This window comes from Aethalodelphis obliquidens, unplaced genomic scaffold (assembly GCF_003676395.1).
Source record: "Aethalodelphis obliquidens isolate GAN/ISIS:26980383/991018 unplaced genomic scaffold, ASM367639v1 scaffold36, whole genome shotgun sequence".
Classification (NCBI taxonomy): domain Eukaryota; kingdom Metazoa; phylum Chordata; class Mammalia; order Artiodactyla; family Delphinidae; genus Aethalodelphis; species Aethalodelphis obliquidens.
In genome coordinates this window covers 4,896,545-4,912,233 of record NW_020837980.1, presented here as the reverse complement: position 1 = coordinate 4,912,233, position 15,689 = coordinate 4,896,545, and the positions used below count along the sequence as shown (strand labels likewise).

Here is a 15,689-nt window from a genome sequence, read left to right as displayed (position 1 = left end):
GCTAAGTATGTCCATAATTAATATTCTAGTTCTAAAGATGGTTTTTGAACACTACCTCTTTTGTTTGGACTTTGGCACTAATAATTCCACAGTTCAGTATTATAGGCCAATTTTTTTTAAAGAAATCTTATTATTTTATTTAAAAAATCTTGTCATTATCCTATGGTACTTGACCTCCTTGAAGTTTGGAAGAAAATGAGTATATAGTATACAAATCAGTCACCAGAGGAAAAAATACTATTCATTTGTGTTTCTTAATTATGGTGAGAAAATATTATTTTATTTCATTAACTTACCTGTCCCTCCAAATGATATAATTTACTAGAAAATCACAACTGGGTATTTAACCTGGGATTATTTGGAATCACGGCAAATAGGAAGTGAAACAGTTCTTACCATCAAGCAAAACAATTCTGCCGTAACCCAAGTCCCCCAAAAGAATGGCATTTTTCTCTCTACAAAAGATGCCATGAATATACCCAACAGAATTGTACATAGTTGTATCATCCTTTAAATTTTCTGAAGTCCAATGAATAGTATTGTATTTTGCCAAAGGTAAATTAGAGCTTTACATTATCTAGTCACAGTTTAAGAGGTTAAATTATAGTGTCTTCTATAAATTATCGTTATGGAATCTTTAGAGGACATATAATGTATAAATGAAGGGCTAAAGCAGTTCTGTTAAGCAGTTCTTTATATTTTGGTTAAGCCGTGGTCAGAGGTTTATTTTCCTTTACTAGTTTACTAGTAATTTTGCAGCTTCAGAGTGACAACTATTGACTTATAGGAGTAGTAGCATCATCAGAAGACAGTTTAACATTTGCAAAAGAAAGATAATTATTTGAAGATTTGAGACTTATTCAGAGGTTTTCAAAATATTTTTGTCTCAGTTTTAAAAAATACATACATATTTATTTAGCCTCTTAATGCATGTTGTTTCCAACCAAGTAAATCTGTTTTCAAAGCAGAGATTATTTAAGAGATTTGGCATATTTTTCTTTTCTTGGCGAATGTACCAAAGGTCTGTTTTCTATAAGACATGTGTCTGTTTCAACTTACTATTTTGATTATGAGTAGTTTGTTATCCAGATAGACCTTCAAAAATAGAATATTTGCTAAAGAGTTCTTATGTATATGGTTAAATGCATATTTTAGAATGATTTAGGATTTATAAATAGCATGTAAGATAATACTGGGAACATGTTAACTATAACATATAATGCCTGAAAAAAAAAAAAAAAGGAAAGGAAAAAAGATGATAATATTGTAAACATCTCCAATAAGGAAGTGAGTGGGTGGAACTTCTTCCAGCGTTGATTTGGCTTGCCTTACAATAGTGTTAACATCTTTATATTTAACTGACCGAGCTTCCAGCATTTACACTATCCACTTAAGTTTGTGTAGGCTCCCAAGTTATATTACTTTTTATGAATATTGCCTTAAGATCCTGACTTCCACACTTTGCCTTATACCTTTTCACATTAGGGGCGTGAACTTCCTGGGGGGCAGCTCTTTTATGTTTGAAATTGCTCAGAGTTTCCATCTGCTTTTACTTGATTTGTGGTCTTGAAGATCATGCTTGGCCCATGGGATATTACAGTGTGCCGAGAGGATGTGGAGTTTTGTCAGCCAGTGAAATATGTCTGGTTTTTTTCTCTTCTCTTTTTTTTCAGCAGCTTTCACATGCTTCTCATCCTGTGTGGTCTTCACTAAACTGAATTTATATTTAACAGAACTACTCACCCTCTTTATCATCTTCTGTGACTTGGCCTTTTTACCGAGAAGGTGTGTGGAAGGAACATCTAAGCCAAAAAACTAATCTTGGCAATAGGAAAACCTAAAACCGAAAGCTTAAAGTAGTGTTATATATGAATTTGCTTTAATATTCACAAATGTGTATTTTGTAATGCAGAATAGTATCATATTTCAGATATGTACAACTGTCAAAAAAATTTCTCATGCCAACAGTAGATTCCAAGTTTTGTCTGTGATCCACATAACATTTTTGCTTGTTTTTAGGCACTACTGCAGTCTTCAGTTAAGCAACAAGTAGAAGCTATTGAAAAACAGTACATTTCTGCAATAGAGAAACAAGCACACAAGTGTGAAGAGTTGTTAAATACTCAGGTAATAAAGTTGCACATCCATTATATATTTATACTTTTCTTCTGACTCTCTTCCCCTGAGAACTCTATAGCTGTTTATTCAGTTTCATGCCATTTACTTTCCTTGGTGTATTTTGGAGAAAAAAATATGCTTATGTAAACTCAATGTTAAAGTTTCGGAATTTTATGATAGACTAAATATAGGGCTAAAGGCCTAAAGTATGTAGATCATCCCCAAATTAACGAAAATTCTTATGCTAATTTCTGGGTTATAATATTATTTATCAAATAACAGAAGCAAAAGATTACTGTAAGTGTATAATGGCATCTGAAATGATTTTTAGTGGTACAAGATTTATAAATAACATTTGAATTTGAAGTATGTATTTATGTTTGAATTACCTTTCATTGCTTATAGGAATTAGTTTCTGTTTAAAATTTTTTTCTGGTGACTGTGTTTTCTTTTCTTGATTTAATGTCTTAGAAAGCATTGCAGACATGATTATTGGATTTACATTAAACAATCAATTGAAGAGCATATATGTATATGTCATAGTATGAATAATTAGTGCAAGAAGTTCCCAGCAACACTTTTGAATAACATAACACTTGGTAGGTGAAAATAAAATCAACCTTATACAAAGGACCTATTTTGTATCACAGGAAGAAAATATACTAATAGGAAAACAAAATTAGGTCTAGAATTTTTTTTTTTTTTTTTAAAGAAGATGTTGGGGGTAGGAGTTTATTAATTAATTAATTTATTTTTGCTGTGTTGGGTCTTCGTTTCTGTGCGAGGGCTTCCTCTAGTTGTGGCAAGCGGGGGCCACCCTTCATCGTGGTGCACGGGCCTCTCACTGTCGCGGCGTCTCTTGTTGCAGAGCACAGGCTCCAGACGCGCAGGCTCAGTAGTTGTGGCTCACGGGCCTAGTTGCTCTGCAGCATGTGGGATCCTCCCAGACCAGGGCTCGAACCCGTGTCCCCTGCATTAGCAGGCAGATTTGCAACCACTGCGCCACCAGGGAAGCCCCAGGTCTAGAATTTAAATGGAGATTTATAAACATACCATTCTATCCCCAAGACTGGGGATATCTCATTGTAGTTTTGATTTGCATTTCTCTAATGATTAATGATGTCGAGCATTCTTTCATTTTTTTGTTGGAAATCTGTATATCTTCTTTTGGACAAATGTCTGTTTAGGTCTTCTGCCCATTTTTGGACTGGGTTGTTTGTTTTTTTGATATTGAGCTTCATGAGCTGCTTGCATATTTTGGAGATTAATCATTTGTTAGTTACTTCATTTGCAAATATTTTCTCCCATTCTGAGGGTTGTCTTTTCACATTGTTTATGGTTTCCTTTGCTGTGCAAAAGCTTTTAAGTTTCATTAGGTCCCATGTGTTTATTTTTGTTTTTATTTCCATGTATCTAGGAGGTGGGTCAAAAAGGATCTTGCTGTGATTTATGTCATAGAGTGTTCTGCCTGTGTTTTCCTCTAAGAATATGATAGTGTCTGGCCTTACATTTAGGTCTTCAATCCATTTAGAGTTTATTTTTGTGTATGGTGTTAGGGAGTGTTCTAATTTCATACTTTTACATGTAGCTGTCCAGTTTTCCCAGCACCACTTATTGAAGAGGTTGTCTTTTCTCCACGGTATATTCTTACCTCCTTTATCAAAGATAAGGTGACCGTATGTGCATGGGTTTATCGCTGGGCTTTGTATCATGTTTCATTGATCTGTATTTCTGCTTTTGTGCCAGTACCATACTGTCTTAATTACTGTAGCTTTGTAGTATAGTCTGAAGTTAGGGAGCCTGATTCCTCCAGCTCCGTTTTCCTTTCTCAAGATTGTTTTGGCTATTTGGGGTCTTTTATCATACAAATTGTGAAAATTTTTGTTCCAGTTCTGTGAAAAATGCCAGTGGTAGTTTGATAGGGATTGCATTGAATCTGTAGATTGCTTTGGGTAGTAGAGTCATTTTCACAATGTTGATTCTTCCAATCCAAGAACATGCTATATCTCTCCATCTATTTGTATCATCTTTAATTTCTTTCATCAGTGTCTTATAATTTTCTGCATACAGGTCTTTTGTCTCCTTAGGTAGGTTTATTCCTTAGTATTTTATTCCTTTTGTTGCAATGGGAAATGGGATTGTTTTCTTAATTTCACTTTCGGATTTTTCATCATTAGTGTATAGGAATGCCAGAGATTTCTGTGCATTAATTTTGTATCCTGCTACTTTACCAAATTCATTGATTAGCTTTAGTAGTTTTCTGATAGCATCTTTAGGATTCTCTGTGTATAGTATCATGTCATCTGCAAACAGTGACAACTTTACTTCTTTTCTGATTTGGATTCCTTTTATTTCTTTTTCTTCTCTGATTGCTGTGGCTAAAACTTCCAAAAGTATGTTGAATAATAGTGGTGAGAGTGGGCAACCTTGTTGTTCCTGATCTTAGTGGAAGTGGTTTCAGTTTTTCACCATTGAGGACCATGTTGGCTGTGAGTTTGTCATATGCAGCCTTTGTTATGTTGAGGAAAGGTCCCTCTATGCCTACTTTCTGGAGGGTTTTTATCATAAATGGGTGTTGAATTTTGTTGAAAGCTTTCTCTGCATGTATTGAGGTGATCGTATGCTTTTTCTCCTTCAGTTTGTTAATATGATTTATCACACTGATTGATTTGCGTATATTGAAGAATCCTTGTATTCCTGGAATAAACCCCACTTGATCATGGTGTATGATCCTTTTAATGTATTGTTGGATTCTGTTTGCTAGTATTTCATTAAGGATTTTTGCATCTATGTTCATCAGTGATATTGGCCTGTAGTTTTCTTTCTTTGTGACATCTTTGTCTGGTTTTGGTATCAGGGTGATGGTGGCCTCATAGAATGAGTTTGGGAGTGTTCCTCCCTCTGCTATATTTTGGAAGAGTTGGAGAAGGATAGGTGTTGGCTCTTCTCTAAATGTTTGATAGAATTTGCCTGTGAAGCCGTCTGGTCCTGGGCTTTGGTTTGTTGGAAGATTTTTAATCACAGTTTCAATTTCAGTGCTTGTGACCTGTCTGTTCATATTTTCTATTTCTTCCTGGTTCAGTCTCGGAATGTTGTGCATTTCTAAGAATTTGTCCATTTCTTCCAGGTTGTCCATTTTATTAGCATATAGTTGCTTGTAGTAGTCTGTCATGATCCTTTGTATTTCTGCAGTATCACTTTTTACTTCTCCTTTTTCATTTCTAATTCTATTGATTTGAGTCTTCTCCCTTTTTTTCTTGATGAGTTTGGCTAATGGTTTATCAATTTTGTTTGTCTTCTCAAAGAACTAGCTTTTAGTTTTATTGATCTTTGCTATCGTTTCCTTCATTGTTTTTTTATTTCTTTCTGATCTGATCTTTATGATTTCTTTACTTCTGCTAACTTTGGAGTTTTCTTGTCCTTCCTTCTCTAATAGCTTTAGGTGTAAGCTTAGGTTGTTTATCTGAGATGTTTCTTAAGGTAGGATTGTATTGCTGTAAACTTCCCTCTTAGAACTGCTTTTGCTGCATCCCATAGGTTTTGGGTCGTCGTGTTTTCATTGTCATTTGTTTCTAGGTATTTTTTGATTCCCTGTTCGATTTCTTCAATGATCTCTTGATCATTAAGTTGTGTATTGTTTACCTTCCATTTGTTTGTATTTTTTTACAGAGTTTTTCCTGTAATTGATATCTAGTCTTATAGCGTTGTAGTCAGAAAAGATACTTGATACGATTTCAATTTCCTTAAATTTACCAAGGCTTGATTTGTGACCCATGATATGATCTATCCTGGAGCACGTTCCATGAGCACTTGAGAAGAATGTGTATTCTGTTGTTTTTGGATGGAATGTCCTATAAATATCAGTTAAGTCCATCTTGTTTAATGTATCCTTTAAAGCTTGTGTTTCCTTATTTATTTTCATTTTGGATGATCTGTCTATTGGTGAAAGTGGGATGTTAAAGTCTCCTATATGATTGTGTTACTGTCGATTTCCCCTTTTATGGCTGTTAGTGTTTGCCTTATGTATTGGGGTGCTCCTATGTTGGGTGCATAAATATATGCACCCATAGGAGGTGCTCCTATATTGGGTGCATAAATATTTACAACTGTTATATCTTCTTCTTGGATTGATCCCTTGATCATTATGTAGTGTCCTTCTTTGTCTCTTGTAATAGTCTTTGTTTTAAAGTCTATTTTATGTGATATGAGGCATCCCTCACTTTCAGTCTCTGTGTGTCCCTAAGTCCGAAGTGGGTCTCTTGTAGACAGCATATATATGGATCTTGTTTTCATATCCATTCAGCCAGTCTGTGTGTTTTGGTTGGAGCATTTAATCCATTTACACTTAAGGTAATTATCGATATGTATGTTTCTGTTACCATTTTCTTAATTGTTTTAGGTTTGTTATTGTACGTCTCTTCTTTCTCTTGTGTTACCTGCCTAGAGAAGTTCCTGTAGCATTTGTTGTAAGGCTGGTTTGGTGGTGCTGAATTCTCTTAGCTTTTGCTTGTCTATAAAGGTTTTAATTTCTCCGTCAAATCTGAATGAGATCCTTGCTAAGTAGAGTAATCTTGGTTGTAGGATTTTCCTTTTCATCACTTTAAATATGTCCTGCCATTCCCTTCTGGCTTGCAGAGTTTCTGCTGAAAGATCAGCTGTTAACCTTATGGGGATTCCCTTGTGTATTATTTGTTGTTTTTCCTTTGCTTCTTTTAATATGTTTTCTTTGTATTTAGTTTTTGATAGTTTGAATAATATGTGTCTTTGCGTGTTTCTCCTTGGATTTATCCTCTATGGGACTCTCTGGGCTTCCTGGACTTGATTAACTATTTCCTTTCCCATATTAGGGAAGTTTTCAACTACAATCCCTTCAAATATTTTCTCAGTCCCTTTCTTTTTCTCTTCTTCTTTTGGGACCCCTGTAATTCGAATGTTGGTGCATTTAATATTGTCCCAGAGGTCCTGAGACTGTCCTCAATTCTTTTCATTCTTTTTTCTTTATCTGCTCTGCAGTAGTTATTTCCACTATTTTATCTTCCAGGTCACTTACCCGTTATTCTGCTATTGATCCCTTCTAGAGAATTTTTGATTTCATTTATTGTGTTGTCCATCACTGTTTGTTTCCTCTTTAGTTCTTTTAGGTCCTTGTTAAATGTTTCTTGTATTTTCTCCATTCTATTTCCAAGATTTTGGATCATCTTTACTATCATTATTCTGAATTGTTTTTCAGGTAGACTGCCTATTTCCTCTTCATTTGTTAAGTCTGGTGGGTTTTTATCTTGCTCCTTCATCTGCTGTGTGTTTTTCTGTCTTCTCATTTTGCTTAACTTACTGTGACTGGTGTCTCCTTTTTGCAGGCTGCAGGTTCATAGTTCCCGTTGTTTTTGGTGTCTGTCCCCAGTGGCTAAGGTTGTTTTTCAGTGGCTTGTGTAGACTTCCTGGTGTAGGGGACTAGTGCCTGTGTTCTGGTGGATGAGGCTGGATCTTGTCTTTTTGGTGGGCAGGTCCACGTGTGGTGGTGTGTTTTGGGGTGTCTGTGGCCTTATTATGATTTTAGGTAGCCTCTCTGCTAATCGAGGGTGTTGTGTTCCTTTCTTGCTAGTTTTTTGGCATAGGGTGTCCAACACTGTATCTTGCTGGTCGTTGAGTGGAGCTGGGTCTTGGCGTTGAGATGGAGATCTCTGGGAGATTTTCACCGTTTCATATTACGTGGAGCTGGGAGGTCTCTTGTGGACCAGTGTCCTGAACTTGGCTCTCCCACCTCAGAGGCACAGCCCTGACGCCTGGCAATCCTGTACTGCACTGAAGGATTGTTCATGTGTGACGTCATTCATTAAAATAAAGCCCATGGCCCCACGATAATAGGCTGTGGTGATAACCCTGTATCTTTCCTGGCCTGCTGTGTTCTGCTAGTGTTGGAGGGTCTCCTGCAGAGGCAGGGGGCAGCAGTGGCTCACCAACGGACATGGACACTGGCAGCAGCAGTTCTGGGAAGTACCCCTTGGCGTGAGCCCTCCTCAGTGTCTTTTTAATAAATGGCTTGGAAGAGGAAATATACAAGAAATTTTATAAATTTGATGTAACAATTATACTCTTTTGGGTGGTGAAATACCAGGGTGTCAGAGATATGAAGTATATGACTACGTTAATGGACAGAAAACTCACAGAGAAGAATAGGTCGTAAGAGCATAAGGCATGAATTAGCCAAGCCAGGCTAGGTTATGCCCTAAACCCTCTGGCTTCAGACAGCAACGGTTTATGTCTTACTAATTCTCCATGTACACTGAGAATTCTTTGGGGGCTCAGTCTCATGATGTCCTCACCCTAGGAACTAGCCTGATAGCATAGTTCCTGTTGGAACATTACCTGTTATCTTGTAGAGTGAAAAAAAGCCCAGTCAGATTTCCTACTGGTAAGTCAGCATTCTGGACTGGAAATGACACTTCCACTCCCAATTTGTATCTACAGTGCCCCACACAGTCATAATGGGGCCAGGAAGTGAGATCCTGCTATGAATCTGGAAGGGAGAGCACAGGAAATACTTGATAAGCAGAACTAATATACCGCGGTCTGCTCTTTTTTCACCAAATATTCCCAGTCTCCATGTCTCAGGCAAATTTGCTTACCTGCCCACATGGGAGAGGTAAGTTCTATCCAGCTATAGCCTCAAGCTCAGAAGTCCAGGATCGTTGAGTGACAGGTGAGAATGTGTTGCAGTCTCTATATCATCAGTTTCATATATATAGTCCCTTTTGACCTGAAGTGCCAGAAACTGAAATGTATGTTGTTTATCCCCAACATATCTAGTATATAGTGGCAAGATAAAGGTTGGGTATGTACTGTGAATGGTCTCAGTAGGAAAGATGAAGAATCAGACATACACAGCTATCGTTAGTATGTAGCAATTCTAAAATCTCAATGAACAGATTCAGTAAGGATCTCTGCTGTGGGGGTAGGATTGCTCTTTGATTTACTGTGATTTACTGTGAATGGATTTACTGTGATTTACTTTTCAGAGTTTAGGGCCAGGGTCTCTAGCCCATTGTTCTTTATGATCTTGTAGGGTTAAAATTTTTCAATATCTTTTTTTTGGCTATACCTAATGTGAGTATTGGAGATTATACCGTTTCTCGGCCAGCTCCCTGTCTATATAAATTCAGGAGCCCTGGGTCATTTTAGGGTAGCAAATAGTCACAGTTCAGGATAATGATTCTTTTGGCTTTTTATCTGTTTGATTGCAAACAGCTCCATTTGTCAGATGCAGACCCATTGTTATTTTAGCGACCTATGTTCTAGATTGAATATGTGTATATGCTTTCTACCCTCATGCTTGCCTATCTGTCTGTGTCTCTCCCTTTCTGATTAAAGATAACTTTTTTATCAAACCTGGGTTGAGGAAATCCCAGTTGGTCTCTTTTCCCCAAACCATTTGGTCCAAATGAAAGGATGTACAGGACAGTCACAGCCTTATTGGCACTTTGCTTGGAGGCACTTTAACCCATTGAATCTTTAACAGTGGGTATGACTATGTATTTGCTATTTGCAATAGCATGTTAAAGAATAAAATACCATGGAATCAATTTAACGAAGGAACAGAAAGACTTGTAAACTAAAAATGACAAAACGTTGCTGAAAGAAATGAAAAATAACCTAAATAAATGGAAAGATATCCCATGTTCATCAACTGAGATATATTTGGTGAAGAGCACTCAAGACTACCACAGGACATTTAGGGGATCACGAGCAATTCAGTGTGATGAAATACTATTTAAAAAACTAAACACTTAAAGGGAATATGATTATTAGGTAAAAATCATGTAAAGTATAGAAATGGTATCTCACACATGTTTTTCAAATCATACTTCTTGAGATGTCATTTGAAATTTGAAAGAAGTAAATTTAATTTAATAAAAATAATACCTGAATGATTCCTTAGAATAATTTAGTTCAACCTTTCATGTGTATATGTGTCTCTTTTTTTCTCTTGCTCTCATTTTTTTTTTTTGTTCTTTTCAAATTAAGAGTTTAAGGGAAAGCAAGTTAACACTAAAGAGTAGTTACAAGCCTGTGCACTGGAGTCAGACTGCCTGAATTATCCCTGGCTTTGTCACTTAGCTATGTTTCTATGGAATGTCCCTTAACCTCTCTGCCTTATTTTTCTCATCTATAAAATGAAATTCCTACCTCAGAGGATTGTTATGAGTATTATATGACATCAGATTTGCATAGTGCTTAGGATAGAACTTGGCACATTCTAGGTAGTTGTTGATATTAGCTACATTATTATCAACTTTGTTATTCTTGGCCAAGATCAGTTGTCTGGCTACTCTCAGAATCAGGGCTAGGATTCACATTTTCTGATTTCTAGTCTACAGAAGAAAGGCTACTTATTTGTAGTTCATGTTTTGTCATGTGTGTGGTATAAAAATGTCATCAGCCTTTAAATTTTTGAACATTTGTCCTGGGGCCACTTATATGAATGATAGATCAACACTTTGTCCCTCTCTCTCTCCATTATTCAATGAGGGCCTTTTATATGACTGGCACTCTGCTGGATTTATATGGATATAAAGTGAGCAAGACAGTCCTTCTAGTAAGTAAGGAAGACAGATGACATAATGACAAAGTAGTGTGGTAAGTCATGATGAAATAAAAAGTTACATGAGAGTACATTAAAGGAGTATATAACTCCTTCATATTGAGTCAGGGAAGACTCACTGGACTAATGATGAGTTCTCTGAGCATTCATAGATTTTAGTGACGTCAGAACTGAGAATTGAGCATGAGAGAGGTATGTGGAATAGCACATTCAAAATCCTTTAGATGAGAGAGTGTAATATAGATGTTTGAAAAGGGGTGAGGCTATTTGAGACTGCCAAATGAAAGATAATTTTATGCCATAGAAAGGATCATAAAGAACCTTGTCTGCTGCATTATCTGACAGGAAATTGGGTGCTATTAAAAGATATTAACTAGAGAAGGGACATTTGTCCCAATTTGTTGTTATTGTTTGTTTTCTTACGATTGAATTTTAAGAGTTCTTTACATATTCTGGATATAAATCTTTCCTCAGATATTTGATGTTCAAATACTTTACTATAGTCTATGGCTTGTCTTTTCTTCTAATGTATTTATAAGAGCAGAAATTCTAAATGATATGAAATGCAGTTTTTCAGTTTTCTTTCTATGGGTCATTCTTTTGGTGTTATATGTAAGAAGTATTAACCCAAAATCAAAAAGATTTTCTTCTATGTTTAATTTTAAAAGTTTTAGTTCATAATTTCAGTTTTATAAGTGATTCCAAATATTCCATTGATTTTTATATATGGTTCTAGATATGGATTGAAGTTCCCTTTTTTTGCATATGGATATCTAAGCATTATAGTCTTAATTGCTAAAAAGACTCTTATTTTACCAGTAAATTTCCTTTGTACCTTCATCAAAAAATCAATCATGTATGTGTGGGTTTATTACTTGACTGTCTACCAGTTTCATTTATCTATTTGTCTGTCTCAGCTCCAGTACTATACTGTTTATTTACTGTAGGTATTTAATAAGTCTTGAAGTCCTGCAATATTGTTCTTATATTTCAAAGTTGTTGTTGGCTATTCTAGGTCATTCATATTTCCATGTAATTTTTATAATCAGCCTGTCAACTTCTACAGCAAAGCATGCTGGGATGTTTTGAACTGTGTTTACTCACAACCAAATACTCTTGACACCAAATATGTGGGTTTTAACGCCAAGCAATTCTCTAGTTCTATGTGGACACCAACTGGATGTCTTAAAGTCAATTTAATTCTGACACTACCCAGAGTTAGTGCAGAGCCCACTGGTTAAGGGCTCAGTTCCATAAGACTACCCTACTTCAAATGCCAGTCCCAAGTCCTAGGCCTCCTGTATTTCTGACCAACTGGCTATAAATCAGGGGTTTCCACAAATGCGTCCCGAGGTTTGATAATCTATTAGAATGGCTCACACAACTCAGGAATATGCTTTACTTACTATTGCCAATTATTATAAAGGATGAAACTTAGGAACAGCCAAATGGAAGAGATGCGTAGGGCAAAGTAAGGATGAGAAGGGGCACTGTGAAGCATTCATACCTTCTCTGGGTATGTCACCCTCCCAGCACCTTGATGTGTTCACTAACTTGGAAGCTCTCTGAATCCTGTTGTTTAGGGGTTTAGAGGTTTCATTACATGGGTATGATTGATTAAATCATTGGCCGTTGTTGATTAACTCAGTCTTCAGCACCTCTCCCTTCCCTAGAAGTTGGGGAAGAGGGTGAGGCTGAATCTTCCAACCCTCCAGTCACATGATTTGGTCCTCTGACAATCAGCCCCCATCCTGAAGCTATCTAGGGGCCTACCAAGAGTCTCCTCATTAGCATAAACTCATGTATGGTTGAAAGGGTCTTGTTGTATATAACAAAAGATACTCCTTTCACTCCTTTTACTCTGGAAATTCCAAGGGTTTTAGAAGCCTCGTGCTGGGAACTGGGGGTAAAGACCTAATATACATTTCTTATTGTATCACAGATATTGATTAGGATTGTGTTGAATCTATTTAGATGCAATTGACAACTTTACAATACTTAGTCTTTTTACCTTAGAACACAGTTTATTGCTCCACTTAGTTAGGTCTTTTTTTTTTTTTCTTTTTAAATTTTATTTTATTTATTTTTTATACAGCAGGTTCTTATTAGTTATCAATTTTGTACATATTAGTGTATATATGTCAATCTCAATCTCCCAATTAGTTAGGTCTTTTTAAATTTCCCAGTTTAAAATTTTTCACTGTTCAGGTCTAGCACATTTTTTTTTGGTCAGATTTATCTCAGTGTATTTCATATTTCTTTAATGCTAGTTTGACATTTATTTATTTTTTTAATTTTAATTACCCAATGCCTGTTACTAGTACATAGAAATACAATTGATTGTTGTGTATTGGTCTTGTATTCTGTAATGATACTAAAATCCATTATTAGTTTAAGCACCTTTTTTTGCAGAGTCCATGGGATTTTCTACATAGTTGTTGTCTGAGAGTAGAGGCATTGTTGCATCTTCCAGTTAATCTTGATGCCTTTTGTTTCTTTTTCTTAACTTATTGAACTGGCTGAACCTCTAGTAAATGTTAAAGTAGAAAGATATCTTTGCCTTTTTTTTTTTTTTGACCATGGGAAGAAAACATTCAATTTTTAATCATTAGATATAAAGTTAGCTATAGACATCCTTGTGAAAGCCACTTATTAGGTTGAGTATTTTTCTTCCTACTCTGAGTTTTTATTCCAGGAATAGATGTTGGATTTTATCAAACAAATATATATTATATACATATATATGCATATATATGTGTATGTATGTGTGTGTCATTTTTTCATAAAACTTTAGTGATGTCTCTTATTTTATTCCAGATACTAGTAATCTGTGTCTTCTTTTTTCCTCATTAATTTTGTAGAGGTTTATAATTTTTTTATCAATTCAAAGAGTCAGCTTTTGATTTCATTGATTTTCTTTTTGTTTTTTCTGATTTCTACATCACTGATTTCTACTCTGACCTTTATTATTTTATTTCTTTAGCTTAATTTTAATTTGGGTTTTAATTTGCACTTATTCTAGTGTCTTAAAGTAGAAGTTTAGGTCATTGATTGAAATCTTTCTTCTATAAATAACCTATTTAGTGATGTAAATTTTTTTCTAAGTACTGCTTTAGATATGTGTCTCACAGTTTCAAATGTCATTTTCATTTTCAATGAGAAAAAATACTTTAAAATTTCTCTGTTGATTTCTTTTTTTACCCTTGGATTATTTAGAAATATGTTATTTAGTTTTCAGATATTCTGTGGTTTTCCAGATGTACTTCTTTTACTGATTTCTAATCTCATTGTAGTGTAGACAGAGACTATACTTCATATGATTTAAATGCTTTTCTGAGATTTGTTTTATGGCCCATAATACAGTCTGTATTGGCAAATGTTCTTTGTCTACTTGAAAAGAATGTTCATTCTTCTGTTGGTGGAGTTCTTAATAAATATCATTTAGATCAAGTGTTTTGGTCATGTTGTTCAAGTCTTCCATGTTGTTAGAGATTTTTGTTCTATTTGTCTACCAGTTATTGAGAGGCATGTGTTAAAATGTCTGACTATACTTATGCATTTGACTGGTTCTCCTTGGAGTTCTGTTTTTTGTTTTGTTTTGACCCCCAGAAATTTGAAACACTTCCATTTGGTGCATAAACATTTAGGATTATTATGTCTTCTTCACATAATTTTACCTTTAACACTATGAAATGCCCACCTCTTTCTCTGATAATATTATTTGCTATGAAATCTACTTCATATGATATTAATATAGTTTCTTCACCTTTCTTTTGATTATCATTAGAATGGTATATTTTCTCCTATCCTCATACTTTTAACTTATTTGTATCTTTATGTTTAAAACAGGATTCTTGTAGAAAGCATGTAGTTAACTCTTACTCCTTTTATCTGATCACTGCCTTTTCATTATATTTTTAAAACTCTTTACATTTAATGTGATTGTCAGTATTTTGGGGTTTTAAAGGTACTATCTTGCTATTTGTTTTCTATCTGTTCCACGTATTCTTCGTTTTCTTTTTTTGCCGACTTTTGGATTATTTTAATTATTTCATTTTATGTTCTCTATTGGTTTATCATTTACAAGTCTTTGTTGTTTTATTTTTTGATTGCCTTAAGGGAAGTTTGGAAAATCTTTTCCAAAAAGGATAGATAGTAAATATTTTAGGCTCACTGTTGCAACTATTTAACTCTGCTGTTATAGAGAGAAAGCAGCTATAAACAATTTGTGAATGAGTACTGCTGTGTTTCAGTAGAAATTCAATAAAAGTCAAGCTCCAGATTAGATTTGAACTGAGGTTTGCCAGTCTCGCTTATCTAGAACAAGAACTGGTGTAACTTAGAGAATTTTAATATCTTGAGCTCTTAATTTCCTCCTTATGATACTTTTTTCTCTCAAATTTTGTTTATTATGAAAATCCCTTGTACTTCACTTGTTAATAATGTTCTCTTTCCTGCAGAGTCTGATGAGTAAATCCAGTGGGGCAAAGGAATATATGAGGTTGAACCTTATGAAGTTGGCAGTATTTAGCTGTTTTTAGTCTATGAAAACAGCATTTTTATGTGCTTCAATCTATTGTATTTTTAACAAGAATCCAGGAGAGTGTTTTGTTTCCACAATATTAGGAAACACCATTTTGGGCAATGTTTTCCAAATTTCTTGCTAATGAGAATACTGGGGATATTTGTTCACTATTCAGATTAACAAGCTTCTTGTCTATTAATTTTTATTCTTAATGATTTAGTTGTATTCCAAGTATAGGTATTTCTAATAGACTAATCAGGTAGTACTTATCAGAGAACTTTGAGAAACACTCTTTAGTATTGCCTCTGTATTGCTCATCTTCAGCACTCATCATGCTTAATTCCTCACCCTTCAAGTTTCAGAAATTTAGAGGAAGGAATTCCATTCCCCCACTTTATTTAGGTGTTTTTAACATCAGATCAGTTAAAGGGATATGTTAGAAGAAAG

General features: G+C 35.0%; 1 protein-coding gene across 19 annotated transcripts in view; it reads left to right on the top strand.

Moving 5' to 3' along the window:
* CCDC91 (coiled-coil domain containing 91) overlaps positions 1-15,689 on the top strand; it is a 406,785-nt gene that overhangs the window by 219,689 nt on the left and 171,407 nt on the right. For 17 of the 19 annotated variants that reach the window (XR_003437762.1, XM_027129339.1, XM_027129348.1 and 14 more), the window contains one exon: positions 2,020-2,127. The exons of the other annotated variants lie outside the window; for them this stretch is intronic. Coding sequence is in view for 16 of the 17 variants with exons in the window: in XM_027129339.1 (XP_026985140.1) it covers positions 2,020-2,127 (108 nt within the window). In the remaining variant the exon portion in view is untranslated. The remainder of the gene's footprint in view (positions 1-2,019; positions 2,128-15,689) is intronic. 19 annotated transcript variants of the gene reach the window in all.